Below are 23,356 nucleotides of genomic sequence, written 5' to 3'. Positions count from 1 at the left end.
AAGCAAGCTTAAAGTCTCTTTCATCATGGGTCCAGCTAGGACTGTGAATACTCATTACTGTATGGTAAAGATCAGAGAAGCAGCAGAGAGAGTAGTAATGGGATCTTCAGTTTCTCCTGTTCAGATGACGTGACTGACGCATCAGGATGTTGTTAAAAGTCTCAGTTTTTAGACACAGTCAATAACTAAGGCATTGGTTGGTGGGACTTTGTCCTGGATGGAGTTTAGTTCACAAGAGGCACATTGCAACAGCAACTATTAGGTTCAACATCCTACTGGAACAGCAACAAAAAAAAAAACTAACAAACAAACAAAAAAAAAAAAAAAACCCCACACAACAAAAAAATCCATATCAGTTATCCACTTCAAGAAGGGACACTACACAAAAATAAAGATACTTACTAAAAAGAACCTTAAAAAGGTCAGTTAAGAGAAGGAAGTTGTACCAGGTGGTGTGGAAGCTACTTAAGGATACCATATGTGATATTCAAGGCCAGTGCCCACCACCTGTCATGCAAGGCTTGAGGAAAAGAGAAAGCAAGACAGTAGAGCTAGACAACAGAGTAAAGGAAGTTGTTAGAAAGAAGTAGGTGTCTTTTAAAAAGCTGAATTCACACCCAAATGATGTTTTAAACAGATTTAAATGTGAAAACATGGTAAGACAGGCTAAGGAATATCTGAGCAACTGGTACAAAGAATTAAAACCAGTAATAGGTCTTACTTCTGATGCATCAGGAATGATGCACCTGCCAGTCTTGAGCCAATGATCATGGTGTAGAAGGAATACTTATGAGAGGCCTGTTTCAGAGAAGTTAAAAAAATTCTTTGCATTGATGTTATCTGTGGAAAAAACTAGGGAGAATCCCATGCTGGAACACTCCTTCTTGGGCTTTCTCAAATGGTAGGTGAAATTGAAGTGATTTAATGGTTATGCAACAAAATAAATGACAAAATAAAATGACCAGTACGAGATTTTATTCACCTAAAATTTCTGAAAGAATTCAAGGAGAAAAATTGCCCACATTACTGACAGTGATGCATAACCACTTGTTTTTCAAATTGCCTTGTTATCAGAGACTTTAAGGCTGGATAGTGTGATGCCAGTTTTTTAAAACAGTTCTTAAATCATCCAGAGAACTGCAACCCTGTAATCCTGGTGTTTGCCTTAGGCAGTTCAGCACAAATTATAATGCAAAATAAGATATGTGGATGCCTGAAAACCTGTGATCTGCATGGAAAAGATCTACATAAGGTTTGCAAAGAGGAAATCTATGCATATCTTGCAATTCTTTGAAGAGCCAGGAAATACGTGGATAAGGGTGCTACAGCTGATGTGGTTTCCTTGAATTTCCACAAAGTTTTTGATAAAGCCCCTCACCAAAGGGGGCACGTAGACATAGCATGAAAGGCAAAGTCCCAGAATAGGTAAGTAGATTAAGAGAATGCAGCAGTTCTCAAAACAGGGAGGTCACAACTGGAGGCTTGTGTTTAATAGATGGTCAAGTAAAAAGAGCAAACAGTGAAGTCAGAAGGTTTCCTGAAGGCTACACAGATATTGACTGCATTAAAGGCAAGAGCTGTGTGCAATATAATCTCAGATTGAGTGATTTTTCAAAAATGGCAGATGATACACATTTCAGATAGTTGTCAAGTGATGCACTTAGGAAGAAGTAAGCAGTCAAAACTCACCTGCAAAATTGTGGGCTCGGAGCTGGCTGTTACCAAGCAGGAGTAAGATTTTTATAGTATGATAAATAACTGTGAAAACAACATTTCAGCACTCAGCAGCAGTCAAAAAGCATTAAAATGATGGCAACTATTAGGGTAAAAAGTACAAAAGAAGCAACATCATTATACCGCTGTATAAATCCAAAGTGCACCTTATCTTGAATGTGGTGTATGGCTACTGTTTGATACAGGTTATAGTGCTAGGTAGATGTTTGTTGTGACCAAGTATGGTTCCTCTTGTGGCAGGAGTTTGTCATAGCTTATGAGTAAGAGAAATTAATCTGTATATACAGTCAGATAAACATTAGGATTGAAGACTGTTGCAGACAGTGATATCTGCCTTTACTTATTATTGTCATTACCGTTAATTGGATTTGCTTTTAATCCAAGAGGTACTACGCTGTTGTGGTAGGCAGTGTATATGCAACATTTGCCAGTTTTATACGAATTCTTCATTTGTGAGTATACAAACACAGTATGAATGAACAAATAAAAGACAGTCCCTATCCTAAACGGCTTCCAGTGTTTTGCAATTTTCTCCAACATCAAAACTGTTGTAGATTATTAAAACCTTTGAAGTGGGTTTTTTCCTGATTTCAAATGATGATTTGAAACAATTTAAAAAAAAAAAAAAAGTGTAAAATATTAATGTCATCTTCTGCTTCTGAGATCTTTTCAGTTTTGCTTTTATTCTAATGAACCATTACATTTTATTGCATTTGTTAGCCACAGCTTTTCACTCTTGGCTAAATTGTGGCTGCTGATATCTTAATTGGCACTAAAAATCACATGATATTTTTCCTTTGCAAGATCCTAAACCAAAATTAAATTCCTCTGCATTGGCTGCTTGGTACACCATGGAAAATCCATCCAGTATATCAGGGAGAAGAAAACAGTTTAAACTGGATGAAAAATCAGGAGAGGCACATGTCCTGTTTCAGTTGAGCAAAAGAACAAAATTACCATGAACAGCATCCAGAAAGCCTACTGTAGAACTTGGTCCTTGAGCAGGAGAGCCACCTGCCATACTTGAGTCATGATGGGCACATTATAGAGCAGATTTCTAAAGCTCAGAGGATATTCTTTGACTATCTTTTCCTCAGTCTGCTTTATCTCTCTCTCTTTTTTTTTTTTTTTTTTAATGTGCCGTTCTAAAGGTTTGTTCTAATAATATTTAGGGACCTGATTTTTAAAAATCCGTAGTATCATTAGCTTTTTATCAGATACTGGAAGCCAGACGTCAGTTTGGCACGCTGTGGAACTTTGTATACCTTAGGCTTGCAGATACCTAAGTAAATAGCCTCCCATTTTTCATTATCTTATATGATGCTTTCCCTGAATGTTTCCATCCACCATTGTCTGAAGGAACTGAAATAATACAGATAAACTTGAAGAAGTTCATCTTTTCCGTCACGGAGTTGCCAGCAATGTGTTTATGCTGATGGTTAGTCTGGATGGGAGGAACAGTCAGCTGCTGCTGTTAGCCTATGCTAAGCTTTGTATTTAATCTCTTTGTGTCTCCAGCTGCCCTGACAATGAATACAAAATAACTTGCTAATATAATAGAAGTTAATAAATAAAAGTCAGCTTATTCAGAGTCTTGATGTAAATCATTATTTTTATTATTTTCTTTTTTTCCTTGAAGATATAAACTGGATGTGCTGACTTTTCATTACCAAAATTCAATAAGCAATATCTATAAACTGAGTCCTGTATTTCATTTTAAGTCTGGTTTTTTGACATATTTCTGCCTCTGTTCTGTTAAGGAGACATGCAGTTTGCATGGAGAAAACTTTTTAATGTTTCAGGCTAGATGAGATAGGCTGTTAGAAGATGACTTTCTTTTGGTGCTGACTTTTCTTTTCAGGCTACTCATTCCTACTTCCATATCATTCTGTCAGGCTAGTGCGACTGTGCAGCTGCATGGTAAACTGCATCAGGAAGCTAATCTAGACTAAAAATTATCCAGGGGAAAAAAAAACAAACAAACCAAAAACGGTTGTTTTTAACTCTGAACAGTTTCTGAGGAGGGTGTTCTTATTAAGGCTGAAAGAAATGCTTATGAAATGATGACCATGGCTGGAAAATGTATATGGGCATTCTGTTTGGAAGCCACTTTGCTCAGTCTGAGAGGGCACTAAGTCCAGACTAAACAGGTTAAAGACAATTGCTTCTGGATGATTGGATTATGTGATAAATTAAGCTACTTGTGGAGCAGAGATGGGTCTTAGGGGGGAGAGAGGTGACAGGCCATTATGGAACAGAAGGAGAAGAATCATCAGCTCTTGTGAAATTAGGACAAGCTGTAGCTGCAGTTGTGGCTATAGTTAGTATGGTCCAAAAGCTGATATTCCTATCGACGTTGCTTAAGTATGTATTCAACACATTACTAAGATTAATTATGTAGTATATATTCCCTGCATTTGTTATAATTATGCTGCTTTAACATAACAAACCTCTTTAATCAGTGGGAAAAATTACTGGAACCAAATTCATATCTATTGTAATTTTATCAGGCCTCCCTACTGGTTTGAAATGTAAAGGATCAGTCAAAAGTCTTTTTTTCATAAAACAGTGGATTTTGTTAATTAGTAAAAATCAGTCTGATGAGCAGACTCATGTTAAGAAGCACTTTCCTCTATACTGTTAATTCTTGTAAAAGAGACTAATTCTTCTCAGTTGTTGCAAGTAGCTAGTTCAAATTCATTGTCTACATTTCCTTTGTAGTTAATGGAAGGGGAGGGAGAGAGAGATGAAGACCTTCAGGGTGCATTTCCATCCCAGCTCGTTTAGGATGAGGTAAATTGCTTTCTGAAGATGCTAGCTAGGGTCTCTTGGTTTATCAGAGGGAGCATAGGTCTAAGTATGCACTAAGTATTTTCTTTTCAGACAGCTAGTTGTGGGAGGTGAATCCCACTGAACATGTCATTTGTTAAGATCATTGTGTGGGCTGTGACCTAAACTTTATGGTTTATATTTCTTGCGCAACCCTTATTTATATTTTAGCATAGCTGTTATATAGTCAGCACGGCTACCTGATTATAAACAACCAGTTCTTGAATCCCGTTAAGCTCTTGGCTCCTGTGCATACCACACACATGTGAATTCAGTAAGCTAACTGTACCGTTTGTAAAACTAGTATTTACTTTTTTCTATTTGTTTGTGAAACTGCTCATATTAATTAGATGTCACCTTGTTCTTGCATGAGGAGGCATGCAAGAGCCCATTTTATTACTCTTGATTTCAAGTCAAATCATACAAATCTTTTTGGAGCTTCTTTGGTAACTTGTGTGAGAGTCCTCCTCTTGTCTGCCAAAGTCTTACTGTGCTGTTATTATGCTAAGAAACAAAACATTACAAGCTTGAAGAGTACAACAGATTTGTATAATAGCTTGGGAATATTTTTGCTATTATTTTCCATCCTCTTTCTTATGTATGCAAACAAGGTGTTTGCTGTTTTGATCACTGATACCCACAGAGCAGATGTTTTCATTGAGCTTTCTATAGTGATGCATAGGTCTGGCTTTTGTTTTGTTTTTCCTGAGCTGGTAACAGTTCACTCTAACCCTAGCAGTGAGTTGTTCAAATTAATCCCTTTTGTGTGCACTGCTTTGCATTTGTCAACATCTAATTTCATCTGTCCCTGATGTTGAATCACCAGTAGCTCCCACACATGGAGCAGTAGATACTAAAGAGGTATTAAAATATGCGGCAAAGAATGACAAAAACTGCTAGAGGACTGCCAGTTTAACTTCTCAGGAGAACTAGGTAAAGTCTTGTGTTTGATTTGTATTCTGTGTTGGAGGAAACTCAGCACAGTTCTGATTTCCTTTCAATCGAGTATTTATCTTAATAACATACACATGGGAAGACTACATTCATTCTGCCTTTTGACAGCTTCACCCTGGTCTCTTCAGACCTTCTGCTGTCCTGAGCTACCAAGGATAAGCAAACTTTTGGATTTAACTCAAAACATCAATTATCTTAAGCTATGTTCTGCCTTCTGCACCATTTTTTTCAAGTGGCTTCAAACCAATTGAGGGTGCTTGGCTGCACAGCAAGCTGTAGTTTTGCTGAGATTTAGTGATTCTTGGATGCTTAAAGAGCATGTTGGGCCACTTTGCTGAAAGCACAGATTAGAGTAGCTTTATTAGCAAACAGTGTGGTTCAGGTTAACAGAGGGCTGAGAAATTTTATGGAACAATGTATCTATGTTTACAGTGAAATTCACCTATTATAACACAAATACTCCCATGAAAATCCAAATTAGATCTTAAGATGAAACATTGATGTTTTGTTTATAGCATCTTTCACCATTCATATCTGCCTTCAGTTCTGATATTTTATTCCTACGGGATGACACAGACATTATTTTTCCCACATCCCATATGTCCAAATCATGTATAAAGATATTTAGCTCAAATACCATGCGTGCAAAACATTCCACACTGTGGGTACGAGGTGACGTTTGGTGTGTCTTTAACATGCTGTAGTGTTCAGTTACAATACAGCAAATTTATTTTTATGCAGCCTTCTTCATAGAAAGTACGGAAAATTGCTTTGCAGTGAGTCATCTGTCAGCTAAAGAACTAAAAGTCTTGTAGTGATATTTAAAGAGAGAAAGTGGCTCAGAGCTGACAGAGTTCAAGACAGAAAAAGAAACAGAAATGAAAGAGAGGGCCTCCAACCATGGAGAAAATAGAGGCAAAGACTGGTAGGGGGAGGAGTGATGAGAAAGCCAAAGAAGCTGAGAATGTCAGAGGCAGTTCAGGAGACTATGCAGATCATTTGGAAACAAGCGTTGGGCTTCAGGTGTCTCTCCTGCATTACACCAGCATTAGCCAAGCAAAGATTCTTTGACCCTAAGGAAGTGGTGGAAAACCAAGTAAGTAAGAGAATGGCTTAAAACCAGATAAATAAGAGCACTGGGCTCGGTGCACTGTGAGGAATTCAGAAACATGCAGGTAGAGGTTGAGGGAAGGGTAAATGGCTTGACTTTCTAGAGCAAGATATTAGAAGAACACTGGCATTCTGCACTCCATGATGTTTAAACGTGGGAGGATTTTGTTAGACCATGAAAGAGGGAATTTTAGTTAATTAGGCAGGAGTTATTATCGGCATGAATATGGACTTAAGCAGCAGTGCAGCAAAGGAAAGATGGATTCTGGCAGTCTTCCCTTGCTGGTGCCAGGAGGGCTTACACTCAGAAGTGAGTGTGTGGGAGAGGCAGTTCAGGGTCAGAGATGACTTCAGAACTCAGGCTTTGTGCACAGGGATAAGATCTGAGTAAAGAAGCACGAAAGCTGTCTTGGAGAGCAAGAGGGACTTCTTTCCCTTGACATTTGAGCCTTTTGAAGAGTTAGCTAGTAAGGAAATTATAATGTAGCAAGGGAATGACAGAACCAAGACAGGCTATTAAAGAGATCACAGATTACTTGCCAAGGTCACTGATGCCTTGCATGCTTTCCCTATAAAGTTGATGTCCAAAGCTGACCTAGCAGTAAGATATCCCAAAGGAGGAGGATGTTTAAGGAGGAGAAAGTAGAAGAATCAGAAACAGATGGCTGGTGTTTTTAAGGCACAGCACTATCGTGGAGGGGTATTGTCAATATAAGCACTATTGTCTTTTATTGTGAATTACAGGCATTCTTCTTGCGTTCTTGGTCAAGTCTACCAACTGGGGGTGTGGGGCTCTTGGGAGTTCTCTCATCCCATGTCCCCCAGCCTGCCCGTACTGGTTTTTGCCCTGGCGATTCTTTCGACCTCACTCTGTTTATAGAACCATATTATCTACCTTAAGAAAGTAAATGTGATGTAAAGTATGTAGCACAAAGGAGAGTACGGTCTTTATTGAAAGCAGAAGGGAAAAGAACTTGTATTCTTACTCAGTGCATTGAGAAAAGTTGGCTTTGATATTGTAGTACTGAAAGACATTCTAAGCATAAAAGTAAGGTTAGAGCCACTTAGACATCCCAGAGTTTGAAGGGAGTAATATTTCATTGTATGCAGTTCCAGAATGCTTATTACAGATCTTCTTATTTACAACTATCATGTCTCTTTTGAATCTGCAGTGGAGGAATATCAAGGACAAACCAAGAGAAAGCGCCTTCGAAGGAAGAAACAAAAGAGCAGTTTGCAAAACTCTAATAATTTACATGGAGAACAAACAGAATCTGGAATGCAAGAGACTATTGTTCAAGATAATTTACAGCTGCAGCAGATAGACAGTCCCAAAATAAGCAAAAACAAAAAGAGGAAAATGAAAAAGAAGCGACAGAAAGAAAAAATGAGAGCAGCTGGCTTGATAACAAAAACTACCGGTGTCGATTTTACATATCAGCCTGACAAAAACAACAGAGAAGAAGCAGCAGGCTTAAAAGACATAGATGAAATGACAGATAGCATTCTGGACTTCCTGCAGGCAACACAACAAATTTATTTTGCTGACAGTATGTACCACTCTTTCTCCTTTCTTTTCATGAGTTTTACCATGTAGGGGAAAATAGATGTGCACTTATTATTGCTGTAGAATGGGCCAAATCTACTAGAGAATTGTCTCTTTTGAACTTAGTAAGACATGTGAGTACTTAGTATTTGTCCCATTTTCTGGTGTGTACATGAATATGTAAGAATCCACATCAATGTAAAAAACTGTGGTCCTAATTCCTTTGCTTCTCTGTCTTTGAAAATATACATAATATTCCTTGCTCTTTTTTAAAACATTCTAATGCACTTGGGGTAAATGCAGTGGTTAAAATGGACCAAATTCTTCTTTCCTCTGCAAGCAAACATCCAGAGGATTACTTGCTTTCAGAGAGCTTCAAATGAGGGCAATAATTGCGATCCTAAACTACTTTCATGCTTACTATCTCTGAACCAACCTACTTTTCAGAAAGTTCTCCTTCCCAGGAAGACATTTATTTGTAATATATAGGGAAATCTAGACAGACAGCATCCAAGAGGAAAGGGGAAGATATTGTTGGCACTGAGAAAGTGTAGTGGCATAAAGCACTTGTGAACTAGATGAATGTGAACTGCACATTCCATAGCACTTTAGAAAAGACTGCATGGATGTTATCCCTAATGGCCTATTGAATGTTCATCCGACCACTAAAATCAGAGAAATTCCTACTGTATGTTTCTTCCGTTGCCTTCCTAAAAAGCTGCTTGTATGATGCTTATGTCATAAATGCCTTTCAGAGATAATACAGTTTTAATGGCAAGTACTATAGTACTTATCTGTACATACACCAGATTATGTTGGTATCATCTAGAATTAAATATGTTTTCTTAAGGGCAAGCTGGTGTGTCCTTTGGTTGCTCAGCTCAGAACACAGCTTTAAAATGATAATTGTCTTGTAAAACTGGAAAAAAGCAGTGAAAAAATTTTCAAAGTGCATGGCCTTGAGTGTCTTTGTGGAGCTGAATGAAGAATATTAAACAGTTTACCTACCTGTATGAGTCCATCTTAAGTCAGAGCTGTCAGCTCCTAGTCCCATAAAATTCATCTTTAGACTACAGAATTACTTTAAAAACCCTGTTAAGATGACATCAGGGATTTCATGTTAATTTTTTTCTCAAGATTTATATATAGAATTTTCTTTGCTTAGTGTTAAAATTTTTCTGCTGTGTCAGGTCTTCATACTAAGCCTAGCATTGGAAATCCATCCTACCTTCTGGCTAATGTATTTCCATCACCAAAAATAAGAATTTTACTACTTCAGTGTATGGCTAAGTAAATGTAGGCTAAACTACATGCATATGCTGTAGAGGAACTCCAGAGTAACTGAGCAAGATTGCAAACTGGGTTAACAGTTCTGCTGTTAATACATGACCCAGAACAGAAACCTGATCAATTTTCCACAGCTCTGTTGCATGTTGAATTTTAAGAAAAAGCATGGAGCTTCCAGCTTTCCTGGAAGTAAAGTTAAGGTTTTAGCAGTAGTTGACAGACTGACTGGGCCCGGTGTCGAACCTGCATATTGGAGGGTTGAGCCAGTGAGGACCTTGGAATCCACAGAGAGAAATTCTCTGGTAAAAGAAAGTTCATCTGTAGATAAGATGTCACATCCATAAATCAGAGTGTGACTAACTTTCTTGTTAGGCAAATCCTAGTTTATATATAGATCTGACATTATGCTGTTTGCCTTTTCTAGTTGAGTGACTTTAACACTCCCTATTTTTTTTAGATAAAATTGGAAGCCATTGCTTTTAGCAGCATTTTCAAATGGTCACATTGGATTATACTTCTTATACTTATGTCAAAAAGCTGAATCGGGAGAAATCTGTTCTTCTCAGCTGGCTTGCTGGTAAAAGCCAGAAGAATTAAAGACAGTCTGATTAAAGGGATAGACTATACATTGTTACTGGAATGGAAGAATGAATTTATGCTTCAGTACTGTAGAAACAATGTATGTCCTTCTCTGTTGTCTTGCATGCTGTAATATGTGCTTTTAAAATAAAAACGTAAAAGTACAATAACAAGATAATTGGATGCCTCCAGAAGTGCTTTGCAGTAGTACCACAGAGTTGTTCCCTGTCTCCACATGTGTGTGCATTTTTATAATATGTAGTGTGTAGAAAGCAAAACCACAGTGCTTTGGCCACAGTATGGTTTCTTCATCACACCTTCTTCCCGTGCTAATCTTGAAAATTTAGATTCCTCTTGTATTCCTGTCAGTATGAATCCTTTTGTCCTTTTTACTTTCTGAATTTGATACTTACCCCTCTTACCATTGTTTTAATATTTAATGAAAAATGGGAGGAGCAAGCTGCTCTTTAGTACCTGATATTTGGTTGTAAGTTGTACTAAAAAGGAAGATGCTGTCTTTGAAAAGAAGGTATCACTAGGAAAATACTCTGTGCTCATTGAATATTTTTAATGTGGTTTTCCAATTGTTTTTCCAGATAAATCAGAATGCACAGATTCTGCTGTAAATTCAGCAACTGCCCAAGAGCTTTTACAATATCTTGAATCTCGCACCATCTCTTCCTCAGATGTGACTCTTCTACATCAGTTGAAATCCCTTGTATTGCTCCAGGATATTGAGAGACTGAAGGATGCTTTGAAACAATTCCAAGAACAATCCATGATGCCTCCTGGTAGGTACCGTTCCCTCACTCATGTTCATTCACTGATGTTCTTTTTTGTGTGTATTAAAATCCAGATTTGTCACAGGTTTTTTTATTAGGAAGCGGTAAATAATTATATAGTGGTACATATATGCTTATACAAGATTTGAAAGCATAGTTCCCACTGAAAATACAGTGATTTTCCCTGTTTCTTGTTTGGTTACGATCAATACAGAAACTGCATACTTTGCAGCAACTAAAGAGTACAAGATGATTCAGGGTCTTAAAACAATATTTTTTAAATCTTAACTGTTTTAAGATTTAATCATGTTTAAAGCATATTTTTAATGCATTGTAGACTTCTTATATCACAGGAATTAACTTGTTTATCTTGGAGGTTTTACTCATCCAGTTAAGGATTAATTTTACATGCATAAGAATCAATAAAGTCCATTATTTCATTTCTTCTCAGTCACCTACATGGCTTCTTTAACACATAGATTTTGCATACCAAAGTTTGATTTACAGCTTTGTTTTTGTTTAAATATAAATCTCTGGTTTAAGTTTCTAAAAAATACTGTTGATTACGTAAAAACGTGAAGTCACTCTTTATAATAAATGATATTATAAAGTCATTCATTAAAAGAAAAATTATTCTGTTACTAAATCTTTTCATCCCTGAGGCACAAGCCTGATTTCATTCATGCTCCTTTTGTTCTCTATTATAATCCCTATAATTTTAGTAGAGTTTCTTCTTGGACAGTTAATAGTTCCTCAAGTGAATGTGGGATCAGCATGTAGTCCATAGACGGTATAATAATTCATTTTCCAAGTAATCTTCATTTAAACAGCCATTGTTACTTGTCATTAGTACATGAGTTGCAGCATCAGCCAAATCTACAAGATGTGCTGAATTTTCTTGCCTCCCAAAGAATTTAATCAGAGTTGAGAGCACTTGCTATGGCACGAGAGAATCTCAGCCATTTTAGATTGTGCTCTAAGTCTTTTGAAGAGTAATGACTGAGCTGGTAGTAGCATGGTAACAGAGTAAATAAGATCATAGCCATCAGAGGCTTAGCAATAACATTCAAAGAAGAGACTACTGCTTGTAACGTCGTTAAATACTTTACTGCATGATAGTGGCTAAAGATCCCAGTCAAGACTGGAGCTTACTGCATGGTGTGCATTGTAAAAACACAGAAAAGAGAGAATTCCTGCCTGTAGAGTTGGTAACTGATACATTTTGAAAAGGACACTCTTACAAAAGTACGTATGTATTCTTTAAAGTGTAGATATGGAGTATGACAACCATTAAGGTTCTTATAGATCTGAAGTATCCACATATACATGGAACAAAATCCTTCTGTGCATTCAATAATTAATTTCAAGCCTAGATTCTATGATCTTAATTATAATCAGATAGTCTCATTGGACATAATACAATACACATTTGCAAACTAAGTAGGACTCAGCAGGAATAGTGGTAATGGTATTGGCCCTTTATTAAATGACCTAATTCAGCTTCTGTTGATTAAACCAAAACGGAGCTGCTGAAGTGACCACATTCAGGATGTTCCTTACAGGCTTTATCCAAATTCTACTCAATACAGTAAGAATTCTGTTGGGTTTTGCAGCCTTGAGGCAAGCCACTCTGTTTACTTTTATATAGTAGAAATGTCAAACTGAAGAGAGAAAAGAAAACAAAAGCAAATTAGAAACAAATCCATGCAACTACCCTAATTTTCTGATGTATGTATTTGTCATTTGAAAAAGCAGAAGACAATTTTCTGAGTGATTTTTAAAATTCATTTATGTTTCTGCTGATACAGCCTGAAATTGTTTACTCTTCCAGTTGATTTTTTTTTTTTCCTAGTAACTGTTGTCACTCCGGGCTCATTCCAAGTTCACAGTGGTGTAACCGTAGAGTTGATTTCATATTTATGAGGTACAACAACATAAGAAAGAGAAAAATACATTGTTATAAATTATTAAAGGATAATTAAACACCTGCTAGATATTAATTTGCCTCAGCAGAGTTTAATAATACATTCCATTTGTAATTCAGGAATTTCTGTGAGTGAGAATATAGTGCTCTGAAATTGTACCTTGAATTAGGCTTTTAATTATACTTTTTTTCCTACTTTTGGCTTAAAAATAGGTCATCTTGCCCAGTTTTTTTAAACTTTAGATTTCATTCCCAATGAACAGGTGATAAAAGTTATTACAAAAACTTGTTGTCTCAGCAAATTCAAGTTTATGAAGATAAAAATGTACAGTATATCATAGTATTCTCAATTTTTTTTACAAATTTGTCTTTTTTCTGTTTTGTTTATTTTTACTGGGGCATGATGGACTAGAAAAAAAGGTCATTCCTCATTTACCTTGTGAAAAGAAAATAATTTTTCTTAATTTTAGCAAGGTGTATTATTTTTACAAAATAAACCTATTTTATTCCCTGTAGTTCAAGAAGCAGCATGTTAACCCTTTTCCTGTGGTTATGATTTTACTTAAGATGCCAGCATCAGAGGAATGATAATGGGTGCTATGTTTTGTTGAGTTTTATCTTTAATTCAAGGCTGGAAACAGTAGAAAAAAAATGAGAAGTAATCCATCTCTTTCCTGTAAGTGCTATTTCTCCGTTAGTAAACTTTACAAAGTAAACATACCGTTATACATCTTTCATTTCCTCAGATATATCTATGTTATGGTTTAATCTAGTTTTCCACTGGGGCTACCAAGTCCCACTTGGGAAGTTTATGCCTACTGATGATAAATTTGCTTTTCTTGGTAACGTTTTACAGACCCTTTAGAGTAAAGCTATGGGCTGCCCCAGGTCTGTAGACCACAAATTGAAAACCACTGGTTCAAGACCATGTTTTGGTATTTCCTTCACACCTCTTAGCATGTTACTCATGCTAAGGGACTCATGCTTCAAGCAAAAGAAAAAAGAAAGGATGAAGAAAAAAGTTTATCTTAAGCTCTTAGATCCCACTATTTGCAGTCATATGAAAGAAAGGTCTAAGAAGGTTGGCGGTAGGGTCTGAAAAATTTTGCAGGAAGAGGAAGTTGCTAAGGAGATGGAAACAGAAAAATTATCGACATTAAGGTATTATTTTTAACCCTTCATTTAAATGAGAAAACATACTTGAACAAGAAAATCTCTGTGGTTAAAAGATACTGGTTGTTCTGTCTAGTTGTCATCCTCCATCAATTTACCTTGTACTTTGTGCTTCAAGTTACTCCATCAAGTTACCTTCGACCTTGTACTTCAGCAATCGTACAAAGTTGAGGTTGGTCAAGAGTTTTTGTCTGAACATGGCTATTTAAAGTGTCATTGTTCTCAGACTGTAAAAAAGAACAAAATGTCCTATTACTATTTCCACTTATTTGGTAGTCTTTAACAAAAAGGACTTACCTCTACCTAAAGTCTTCTATAAGTGCAGGGAAGAGAATGTTTAGCGGTCAACTAGACACACCTTTCTCGCGATGGGGGCTTGGCTGATCTCTGTCAGAAAGTCAGTGGCTGTTTGCAGAAGGAAGCCAGACACCTTCGTGGTCCTGCACAGTGCAGTGGGCAAAGGAGAAGAGGTGTGACTGGAAGGAATGCTCTATTTGCTGGTTGGAAACTGTAGCTTTGAAATGAGGGCTACTTAATTCCCATTTCACATCAATTATTAAAGCATAGGTGATCGCCTAATTAAAAAAAAAAAGTTGTTATCTCCTAATTTATGAACTCATTCAGCTTCTACTCATCAACTTCATTCCATTATCTATTAACATTTTCCCTTTGTTGGTGAGTATCAAGTCTCAGATATACTCTTCCCTTGTTGCCTAGGAAATTATCACTCACAGAAGAGCTAGAAGCTTCTTTTAACTGCCTTTTTTTGGAGAGTTGTCCTTTATATATGTCTCCATTGCAGGGGGTTGGGGGGCTACATTTTGCAGACCAGAAGTAATACAGTTACTGTGTGCCAACAATGCACAGGCTGGATACACAGAGGCCCTAAAATGATTGAATGTAACCTTTTTTTTCTTTTTTTTGAATGAACATTCAAAGTAAAGGAAATGAAATGTGAAAGCTATATTAGCATAACATTATAGAATCATCTTAAATGTGATATTATGTGATAAGTACTGTAGAAAGTCCTGTCATTAAAAATAAATAAAGTCACATGGATAATCTCTGAATTAAGACAGAAGCCATGGCACATTGAGGCTTTAATGCAGCTGTCTGTACAAAACGACTCATTCTCAACTGGGGCTTCCAGGTGCTATTGTAAGTTAAATAATAATGTGTGAAATTACTCTCCAGACAGAAAGAAGTGCAGAAGATTGCATTCTTTTAGCCCTACCCATACGATCATGTCATTTCAATCTCCTTTTTTTCTGAATTACTGAATCATAACAAACAGGACATTCCAAAATACAGAACCACAATTGTTTCTCATACAAATAACTGACCTCCTAAAACAAAATGCACTTGTTTATCTAGAAATTCATATGTATTAGTCTTCAAGCTCCAATATCTGCATTGGTTTTACTGACATGCTAATATCGAATGGAAACAGGTGTTTGCACAAGTCTTTTTCTTTTATGTTCAGAAATGTCATAGAGGTATTTCAGAAGGAATGTGTTTTCTTTGTTTCAGATCATACCAAGATAGTCACGTCTCTGTTTCACTACTGGATTACAGATATCCTTCCTGTGAAGAACAGGAAATAAAGCCTTGCCTGTGTCCATATGCCCAGGGTTAAAATTTAATATACAAACTCTTAACCAAGTAGCAATTGTTCAGGAAGAGCAGTGTCAATACACGTTCTACACCTTCAGGTAAATGAATTATTTTTCCGTGTTATAAACTCCAGAAGACAATAAACAGGGTATAACTACATGTGATTTTTATGTTTGGTTGGTCAAGAATATGCATATGCTGTGTGGCCTGAGTCTTCAGCTGTGTTAGTATGTACATTTTGCTTTGGGATAAGGGACTTATCTGGAATCATAAAGTCTGTATCAAGTATTTTGTTTAACAAGTATAGTATCTTTTTGTTGTTGTTTATAAATTGATTGTGCCTTTCTGGAAGTTTTATCTCTCGACTTTTCTTGTTTATCTGATATCTCTCTTTACCTGAAAACCAGAAATATATTTTTATATTTAAATCTAAGCAACAATATGTCTGAGGAATGTATTTTTGCTGAATAAACTGCTAAACTATGGAAATAGATAAATTTCTACATGTGGGTTGTGTAGATATTGCTTGGAGTCTTGGAGCTTGGAGAAACTTGGATGGCATTTCAGAACTGTTCCACGGCCCAGCCTGTTACAATCTGATGAGCTTCATTGATGGCAGAATTACGGGACTAGGTTCTCTCACTGATTACTGTATAGTCTTTCTGCAACTGAATTTACCCATGTGTAGATGATACAGTAGTTAATATCTATGGTTGTAAAATGTTTTGGAATTCTGAAGAAAAAAATGCTTCATAAGTGAGAGGCTCTTCTCTCAGCCAAGTCATTCACCTGATAGGTGATACAGAGCAAACCATTTCTCGTATTTTAGTGTGTTAGCTTCCTCATCAGTAGGATAGGGGCAACATATTTATCTCCTCCAAAATGTGCTTGTAGATATATTACTGAGGAGACTGTATAAATATTGCATGGGTTTTTTTCTTTGTTTTTTTATTATAGTGCCTGATATATCCTATTGCAAGGCATTGGTTTTAGTGATGCTCAAAAATGTATAATAAAAATACAGTCATACCTATTTCTCATTAATTGAAGAAATTAAAAGGGGTTCTGTATCATGCTAAAGGATTGCAGGTGCAGAAAAAATGGTCTTATGGCTAATGCAGCTGTGCGCAGCTTGGGAGAACTTGAGTTAGGTCTGTATCTCCGAGGAAAGATATTTAAACCAGACTTTGCAGAGGGGAAACTAATAGTGTGTTCCCTGTTTTAATGCTCCTGCCTTGCTAACACATAGGTACTGAACTGTAGCTGTGACTTTTCACTGAGATGTTATGTGCCTCAGTCCCACATCTGGAGAATGAGGAAAGTATCACTTGAGTGTGAAGCACCTAGATACTTTATTGACACACCCCACAGGAAATTAATCACTTCATCCTCAGATTAAGGTTTGAATGTCATACAGTAAATGAGGCCTAGGAACTGCACAAAAAGGATATGCAGCAACTCATCATCTGTCCTATACACTGAATATGAAAAAATAAATGAGATCATGTAATTAAAGACAGTATTTTGAAACACAAGTACAAACCATGTCAAATTAGGACTGTACAAACAATTGTAGTGCCTGCATTTCCTGATACTGGAGTGGCTGCGCTGAAGGATGTTACAAGGCTGCTGCCTTGGATGGAGCCCAGGACCTGGGCATTCCTCCTCCTTGTCCTCTGGATCCCAGGCTAGTGCACCTGGAGACCTGGATGTCTCTGCATACCGCGCCGATGGAGGTGACTGCAGCTTTCATCTTTCCAGGCTCACCTGGTAGTGAGGTGAGCACATATCTCAGGGACACACGTCCACACACACGGACAGACACACACACGATGCTCACATGGCTGACTACACAGGCTGCCACAGACAGGGCGCTGCCTTTAACAACACCCATGAGTAACCCTGCCAGGACTCACATAAAACACCAGTACAGTCATCTTCTCTGACTGATTGGAATTGAAGTTCGCGAGTGAAAATGCTCACACCTACACTTCCTGGATTTGCAAGCTTTACTCCCATTCACAGATCCCTCGAATACCAGCACAAGCCCCCAGCCTCTCTCATATCCCTGCCTGGATCCTGGATATATCCTAGATATATTTATCCTATATATAGGATATATTTCCTGGATCCCAGCCTGACACACGCTATCACACGTTCGCACACTCATTTCACAAGCACTCACACACTCATGTCACAGCTTTGTTTATTGCTTTGATTTCTCTTCTTTATTGTTTGTGTTTCAGTGGTTGGCCATTTCTCATAATATTAAAGTGATTTTTTAAATTATGATGAATTTTAAATAGCTGCATACAGAGGAGCAGATTTGGGTATCTTTGCCGAACAGAATATTTTGTACTATCAGTAGTCTAATCCCAGAATGTGAGTAAAATTTCTCGGGTCAAAAATGTGCTTTCCTCGAATTGGGTAATAATGGGGAACAGATTGCTTTCAGTCTCTCTTTTTTCCCTTCCCTTTAACCACTGTAACAGCCTTATATTCAGTGCAGAAATCAGCCGGTCCTAACAAAGCAAGCCTGGGAACAGTTTCAGAGCGTAGCTAGTTAGAGTCTGTGATATCTGATGTCTTTGTAAATGACCTGCGATAGGAGCTGAATCTTACACTTATCAAACCTGCCACTATTACACTAACAGGGATTATAAAGAAGAGAGGATAAAGTAAAATCTGAGATGTTGGAGAGTTTAGAAAATTGGACCAAATTCAAGCAGATAAATTGTAGATTGTCATTGTAGATAAATGCAATCGCGTAAGAGTGTGTTTGTTTCTGAAACAAACATGCCAAACAATGGTGTGCTGAACTGCAATGTGCGTAAGGACACTTAAGAGCAATACACGAAAGAACACAGCAGATAGATACAGTTTAAAAGCAAAAGAAACGGACATTACTTATCCTATAACAATATCAGTTAGGCAATGTACTAAAAATGGCAGGGGGGAAGGATTGTTTGGTTCCATGTTTAACATCCTATTTGCAGTCAAAAAGATTTCATACACAAGAATTCTAATACCTGGTCACTTTTCTGTGCTGCTTCTCTTAAAAAAATGGCACTGAATCTCCCTACACCTTTTATGGTTTATTTGAGCAGTGGTATAACCAACATGGCTGGTATATGAAAACTGAAAAATTTAAATTAATATCCACCAGTGAACACAGTGTGTTTTACATTTCACTATAAGTGGCTCCTTCAACATAGCAATGAAACATTTATCGCTTTGGATTTTCATGCTAAACTCATAATTGGCAAAGGAGATGGCCTTGAATTTTTGCTTCTTCCACATCATTCAGTCTAATGACTGTGCATTATCATGGAATTTCTGAGGCATGGAAGAGTTTTTTTAGTGGACTTTGCATCAGAGAACTCCAGACTGAACTGTACACACACCCTTATCAGCATATTTCAAACTTCTGGGAAGACAGAACTTTAAAATTCTGTTTTTAAAACCTACACGGACTCCAACAGTAGGAAGAATTTAAGGATCGACTACAAAGTAGCCTGCATGTGGCTTCAAGACTTAACTTTCTAGTTTGCATAATTAAACATTACACAGTAAGGAAGGAACAGCAGCACAGTGGGAGAGAAATCAGGCTCTGAGTAGGTGGTGGTCCCTTCCCTAGGCTCTGTGTACGAGGAACACCACAGAGGCTGGAGTAGTTTTGGGCATCAGTAGTAGTGAATAGCTGGTCACTACATGTGTATGCAAGGGTATGAGTTCAAAGCCATTATCTCTATATATAGGTACATGTTTTATTCTCAAAATTGCCTGTAGGACCCTAATTCTTTCTTTTGTGGATATGTAATGTGGGAATCAGTCTCTAATGTTACAGATTTTTACTGCTTCATAAATGGTACAATATTTTATATAGTACTTTACAATCATGTAGAGTTATAAATTCCTTAATGGATTTTCTATGACAGGTGGCTTTTCTCCCCTGCACCAGTGCAGGGGGTACTACTCAGTAGGCTGAATCTCTGAAATGACATGGGGGAAGAAAAGACTTTAAAAAAAAAAAAAAAAGATAAGGAAGGAAACAAGTGGTGAGTGACAGCATGAAGGCAGAAAATTGTTAAGCTGTCTTTGACCAAAGAAAACATACTTCACTCAGTAATATCTGGTATATCATAAAACCAGTCCACAGCCGTGGAGTAGAAAGTGGTGTGTTATGCTTGTACAGTATGCTACACATTAAGTATAATAACAAAGAATAATAGTGAAAAAAACAGCAAACTGTAAGACTGGAAAAATGCATTGTATTTAATATTTAGGCCAACCTTAGGTTGTAGCTATGTAGATTTTGTGATTAATTGCTTCAGCCCTAGATTGCACCTAAGGAGGGCTGCATTGCACATGTTTATGCAGCTAATTTAGCTTCAATGTTAACTACTTTATCCTCTGCATTGCTTCTAAGTAAATTTTGTTGAATAGGCTAATTATAATGTCTGAGTATTTCACAATTTTTAATATAAGTTTTTCTTAGATGAAAAAAATGTCAATTTTTAAACTGCTAGATATATGCTAAACTAAGCCATGGGGGAAAAACACTACATAAGTATAAAGGAGAAGCAGAAATTTACAGATGCGGTATATGTTTCCTATCTCTCACGATCTAGGAAAAAAACTATATGTTTTATGGTTATTTGAAAACAGTGTATATGTACCACAGTCAGTCAAGGTCAAATGTATAGCTTTAATAAGGACGTTCTCCAAGTTGAGTGCTTAACTTTGTAGAATTAATAGTCTGTAGTCATTTTAATGAACTGTATACATTTGTAAAACGTGTAAGCAAGCTGTAGTTCTCTTTTACGTTATTACTGCAATGCTACATCCTGTTTTAGGATACATAACACACAAAAAAAAGGGTTATGTAAGATTCAAGAGGACTACACAAAAACAGAAAAGGAATGCATCTGTGGTTCAATACCTGCTTTTCTTTTGCATCAACCCTAGGCTGCTTTAGATTGCATCAAGTAGAGGATGCTTTTCTTCACTTCAAGATCTTTGCCAGTCTTCTCAGTCCCTCAGTCAGTGCACAGGTGATTCTTCCATCCTCTCAGTCTCTGGTATTAGCTTCCATCACCCATGTGCTGTATTTTCAGATTAACATATTTGTGCTTTTTCCCACAATGCCTTCCACAGCTCTCTACAGAGCAGTCTTTCTGTCGTCTTCCATTCCTTCTTTAAAACTCTCCTTTGCCATGATGCTGCCCAAAAGCTTGGCAGCAGCAGGGTCAGTAGTGTGCTAAGGCAACTGCTTACTCTGCTGGCTGATGTTGCCTTATTGTATCTGTGTACTCCTACATCAATCTGCCTATTTTCTCATCTGTTTTCTCCTTTCTTAAACTAGTAGCAATTTGATGCAGGGCTTGGGCTGCTGCACAGCACCCAGCACAGCAAATTTCTATTACATCTGAGGTGCCAACGTGCTAGGGGAATGTAATAGACTTAATTACAATCAAGAATATGCTAGAACATATAGGCAAGGCTGCTGATAGTTAAAAATGGCAAAATAATTTTACATTGTGCACGTGATCAGTCTAGTAAAACAGGGACCTGCTTCTCCCTAGTAGACACTTTGGAGGCAGTGTTCATCTGCAGCTTGCTAAGGAGAGCTTGGAGGGCATGCAGGGTGGGATTAATTTCTCCTAACTTCAGATGTCTACAGAGTAGATGTTTCCATCTGAGCTGCCTATCCTAAAGAACTTTATAATCACTGGGATGAAATAGGTACTTGTACAGCCAATATAACTGACTGCTTCAAGACATCTATTTTAGGATAAGAACAATGGTACAAATAGGAGAACTTATGTCTTTATGTTGACTGTTATGGGAGAATAAACAGGTAGGTCAGATAGAAACACCTGCATTGCAGGCATCTGGATCTTGTAAAAAGAAATTCATTTACTGCATCTGAGAAAGGGACAGGAATATACATGTTGCATGACCAAAACATCACCCGCCCCTGGTGCTGGTCTGGCAGTGGAAAGCTCCTTCAACTTGGACAGGGCTGTGACCCTCACTCCTTGCTGCTTTCATACCTTCCATTGGGAAGCCATTGCCTGGGAGTAGTAAAAGGGAGAAGGAGAAGAAGAGTAAGGAGCTGTTGTACAGCTGTGCTTGGAACTCACCCGACACAAGCTGAGGAGCTGCTTCTCCTGCTCTTCCTCTTGTTCCTTTCATGCGATCGTGCACAAAGTGGCCTCCGCCACTTCTGAGGTAGGCTCAGTAGAAGATTGCTGTGTGATTTAGTCCTCCTTCCAGCAACAATAATGAAGTGGAAGTGAATATAAATGCACAGAGAAGGAGTAACCATTGCTAGGAATATCAAACTGATTACCCATTACCTGTGTTCTAGAGAGTGAATCAAGAGCAAATATATTTATTGCGGAATCACAAGAGTAATCACCAAACTCTGTAGACATAATGGTAGCTGTTTGATCTCTGTCTGGCATGTTGGAGCTTAAAATGAAGGTCATGTTCAAATCTGATTGGAATTCAGGGAAAGCATCTTAGCTTATTACCATTACTATAGTGCTGGATTCTATTTACATTGGTAAACAGTTTAAAATACTTGACATGTTATTCAATTAAATCTGTGATTGCTAACTGACAGACCAAAGTGCATTGATTTTTCCAACCACATTAAGCTAAGTACATGGCACAGTGTTTCATTAGCCTGTCTGCTTAACCCTTTCACATTAATTCAATTACCCAGTATAAAATTAAAGTGTAAAATATTAAATAACTCTAAATTTCTAAATTAGAAGGCGTTGCAAGACTATATTCATCTCAATAGTTTCTGACATATATTTATTACTGGGTGATTTACAGTCTGCTACAGATCACATTGTTATCCACATGGTAAAAGTCACTCAGAAAGTTTTTTCTCTGTACTCAGTAAATTGATAGATTCATAGAGGGTAAGACTAAAAAGGACATGAGATTATCTTCTCTGACCCCATCTAGATCCCTGGTCATAAATTTTCCTTTTACTTCAGGGTGAAGACCAGTAACTTCAGTCTGACAAAAGCACAATTTGTGGTTTTTGCTAAAGCAAGTCTTCTGCAGAGACAGGCAAGCTTGATTTAAAGACATCAGGAAATGAAGACATAGCCCCTTCTCTGATCATTTATTCCAGTACTCAGTCACTCTCACGGTTAGAAACATGTGCCACATTTTAAATTTGAATTTGTCTAGATTTAACTTTCAGCCATTAGTTCTTGGTATGCTTTTCTTCACTAGATTAAGTAGTCCCTCGCTAGCCACTATTTTCTGTCTGTGAAAGTTTTTGAACACTGTAATCAAGCTACAATGCAACCTCCCTTTTTGGTACCCTAACCATTATCTCTTTAAATTATTTTATTTAAGGCATTTTCTACGGCCTTCAAATTGGTTTTGTAGCTCTCTTGTACATTCTGTCCATTTTTTTCCCCACCATTTAGAGAATAAGTGTGCTGGAACTGCACATAGAACTTCATTTGAAATCTGAGCAGTGCCAACTTTCGTACTCACTACTCCATTGTTTGTGGGTCCACTTTTTGCCATAGGATTGTATAGGTGTCGTGGTTTAACCCCAGCCAGCAGCTAAGCACCACGCAGCTGCTCGCTCACTCCCCCCCTGCCCCGAGTGGGGTGGGGGAGAGAATTGGGAAAAAAAAGTAAAACTCATGGGTTGAGATAAAGGCAGTTTAATAGGACAGAAAGGAAGAAAATAATAATGATGATTATGATAATAACAATACAATTTCAATAATAATAATAAAAGAATTTGAATATACAAAACAAGTGATGCACAATGCAGTTGCT

At 37.3% G+C, this 23,356-nt stretch overlaps 1 protein-coding gene across 6 annotated transcripts in view; it reads left to right on the top strand.

The window, feature by feature from the left end:
• Positions 1–23,356, top strand: part of ERICH1 (glutamate rich 1) — a 100,562-nt gene that overhangs the window by 58,251 nt on the left and 18,955 nt on the right. For 5 of the 6 annotated variants that reach the window (XM_030037038.2, XM_030037040.2, XM_030037039.2 and 2 more), the window contains exons 4-6: positions 7,800–8,177; positions 10,636–10,830; positions 15,449–15,630. In XM_030037038.2, coding sequence (XP_029892898.1) covers positions 7,800–8,177; positions 10,636–10,830; positions 15,449–15,522 — 647 coding nt within the window. In that variant the 3' untranslated portion in view covers positions 15,523–15,630. The remainder of the gene's footprint in view (positions 1–7,799; positions 8,178–10,635; positions 10,831–15,448; positions 15,631–23,356) is intronic. The other variant, XM_030037043.2, reaches the window with a different exon arrangement.

Source organism: Aquila chrysaetos, chromosome 15, assembly GCF_900496995.4.
Source record: "Aquila chrysaetos chrysaetos chromosome 15, bAquChr1.4, whole genome shotgun sequence".
NCBI classification, from domain to species: Eukaryota; Metazoa; Chordata; class Aves; order Accipitriformes; family Accipitridae; genus Aquila; species Aquila chrysaetos.
Note: the sequence above shows the minus strand (reverse complement) of the source record. Positions and strands in the feature narration are given on the sequence as shown.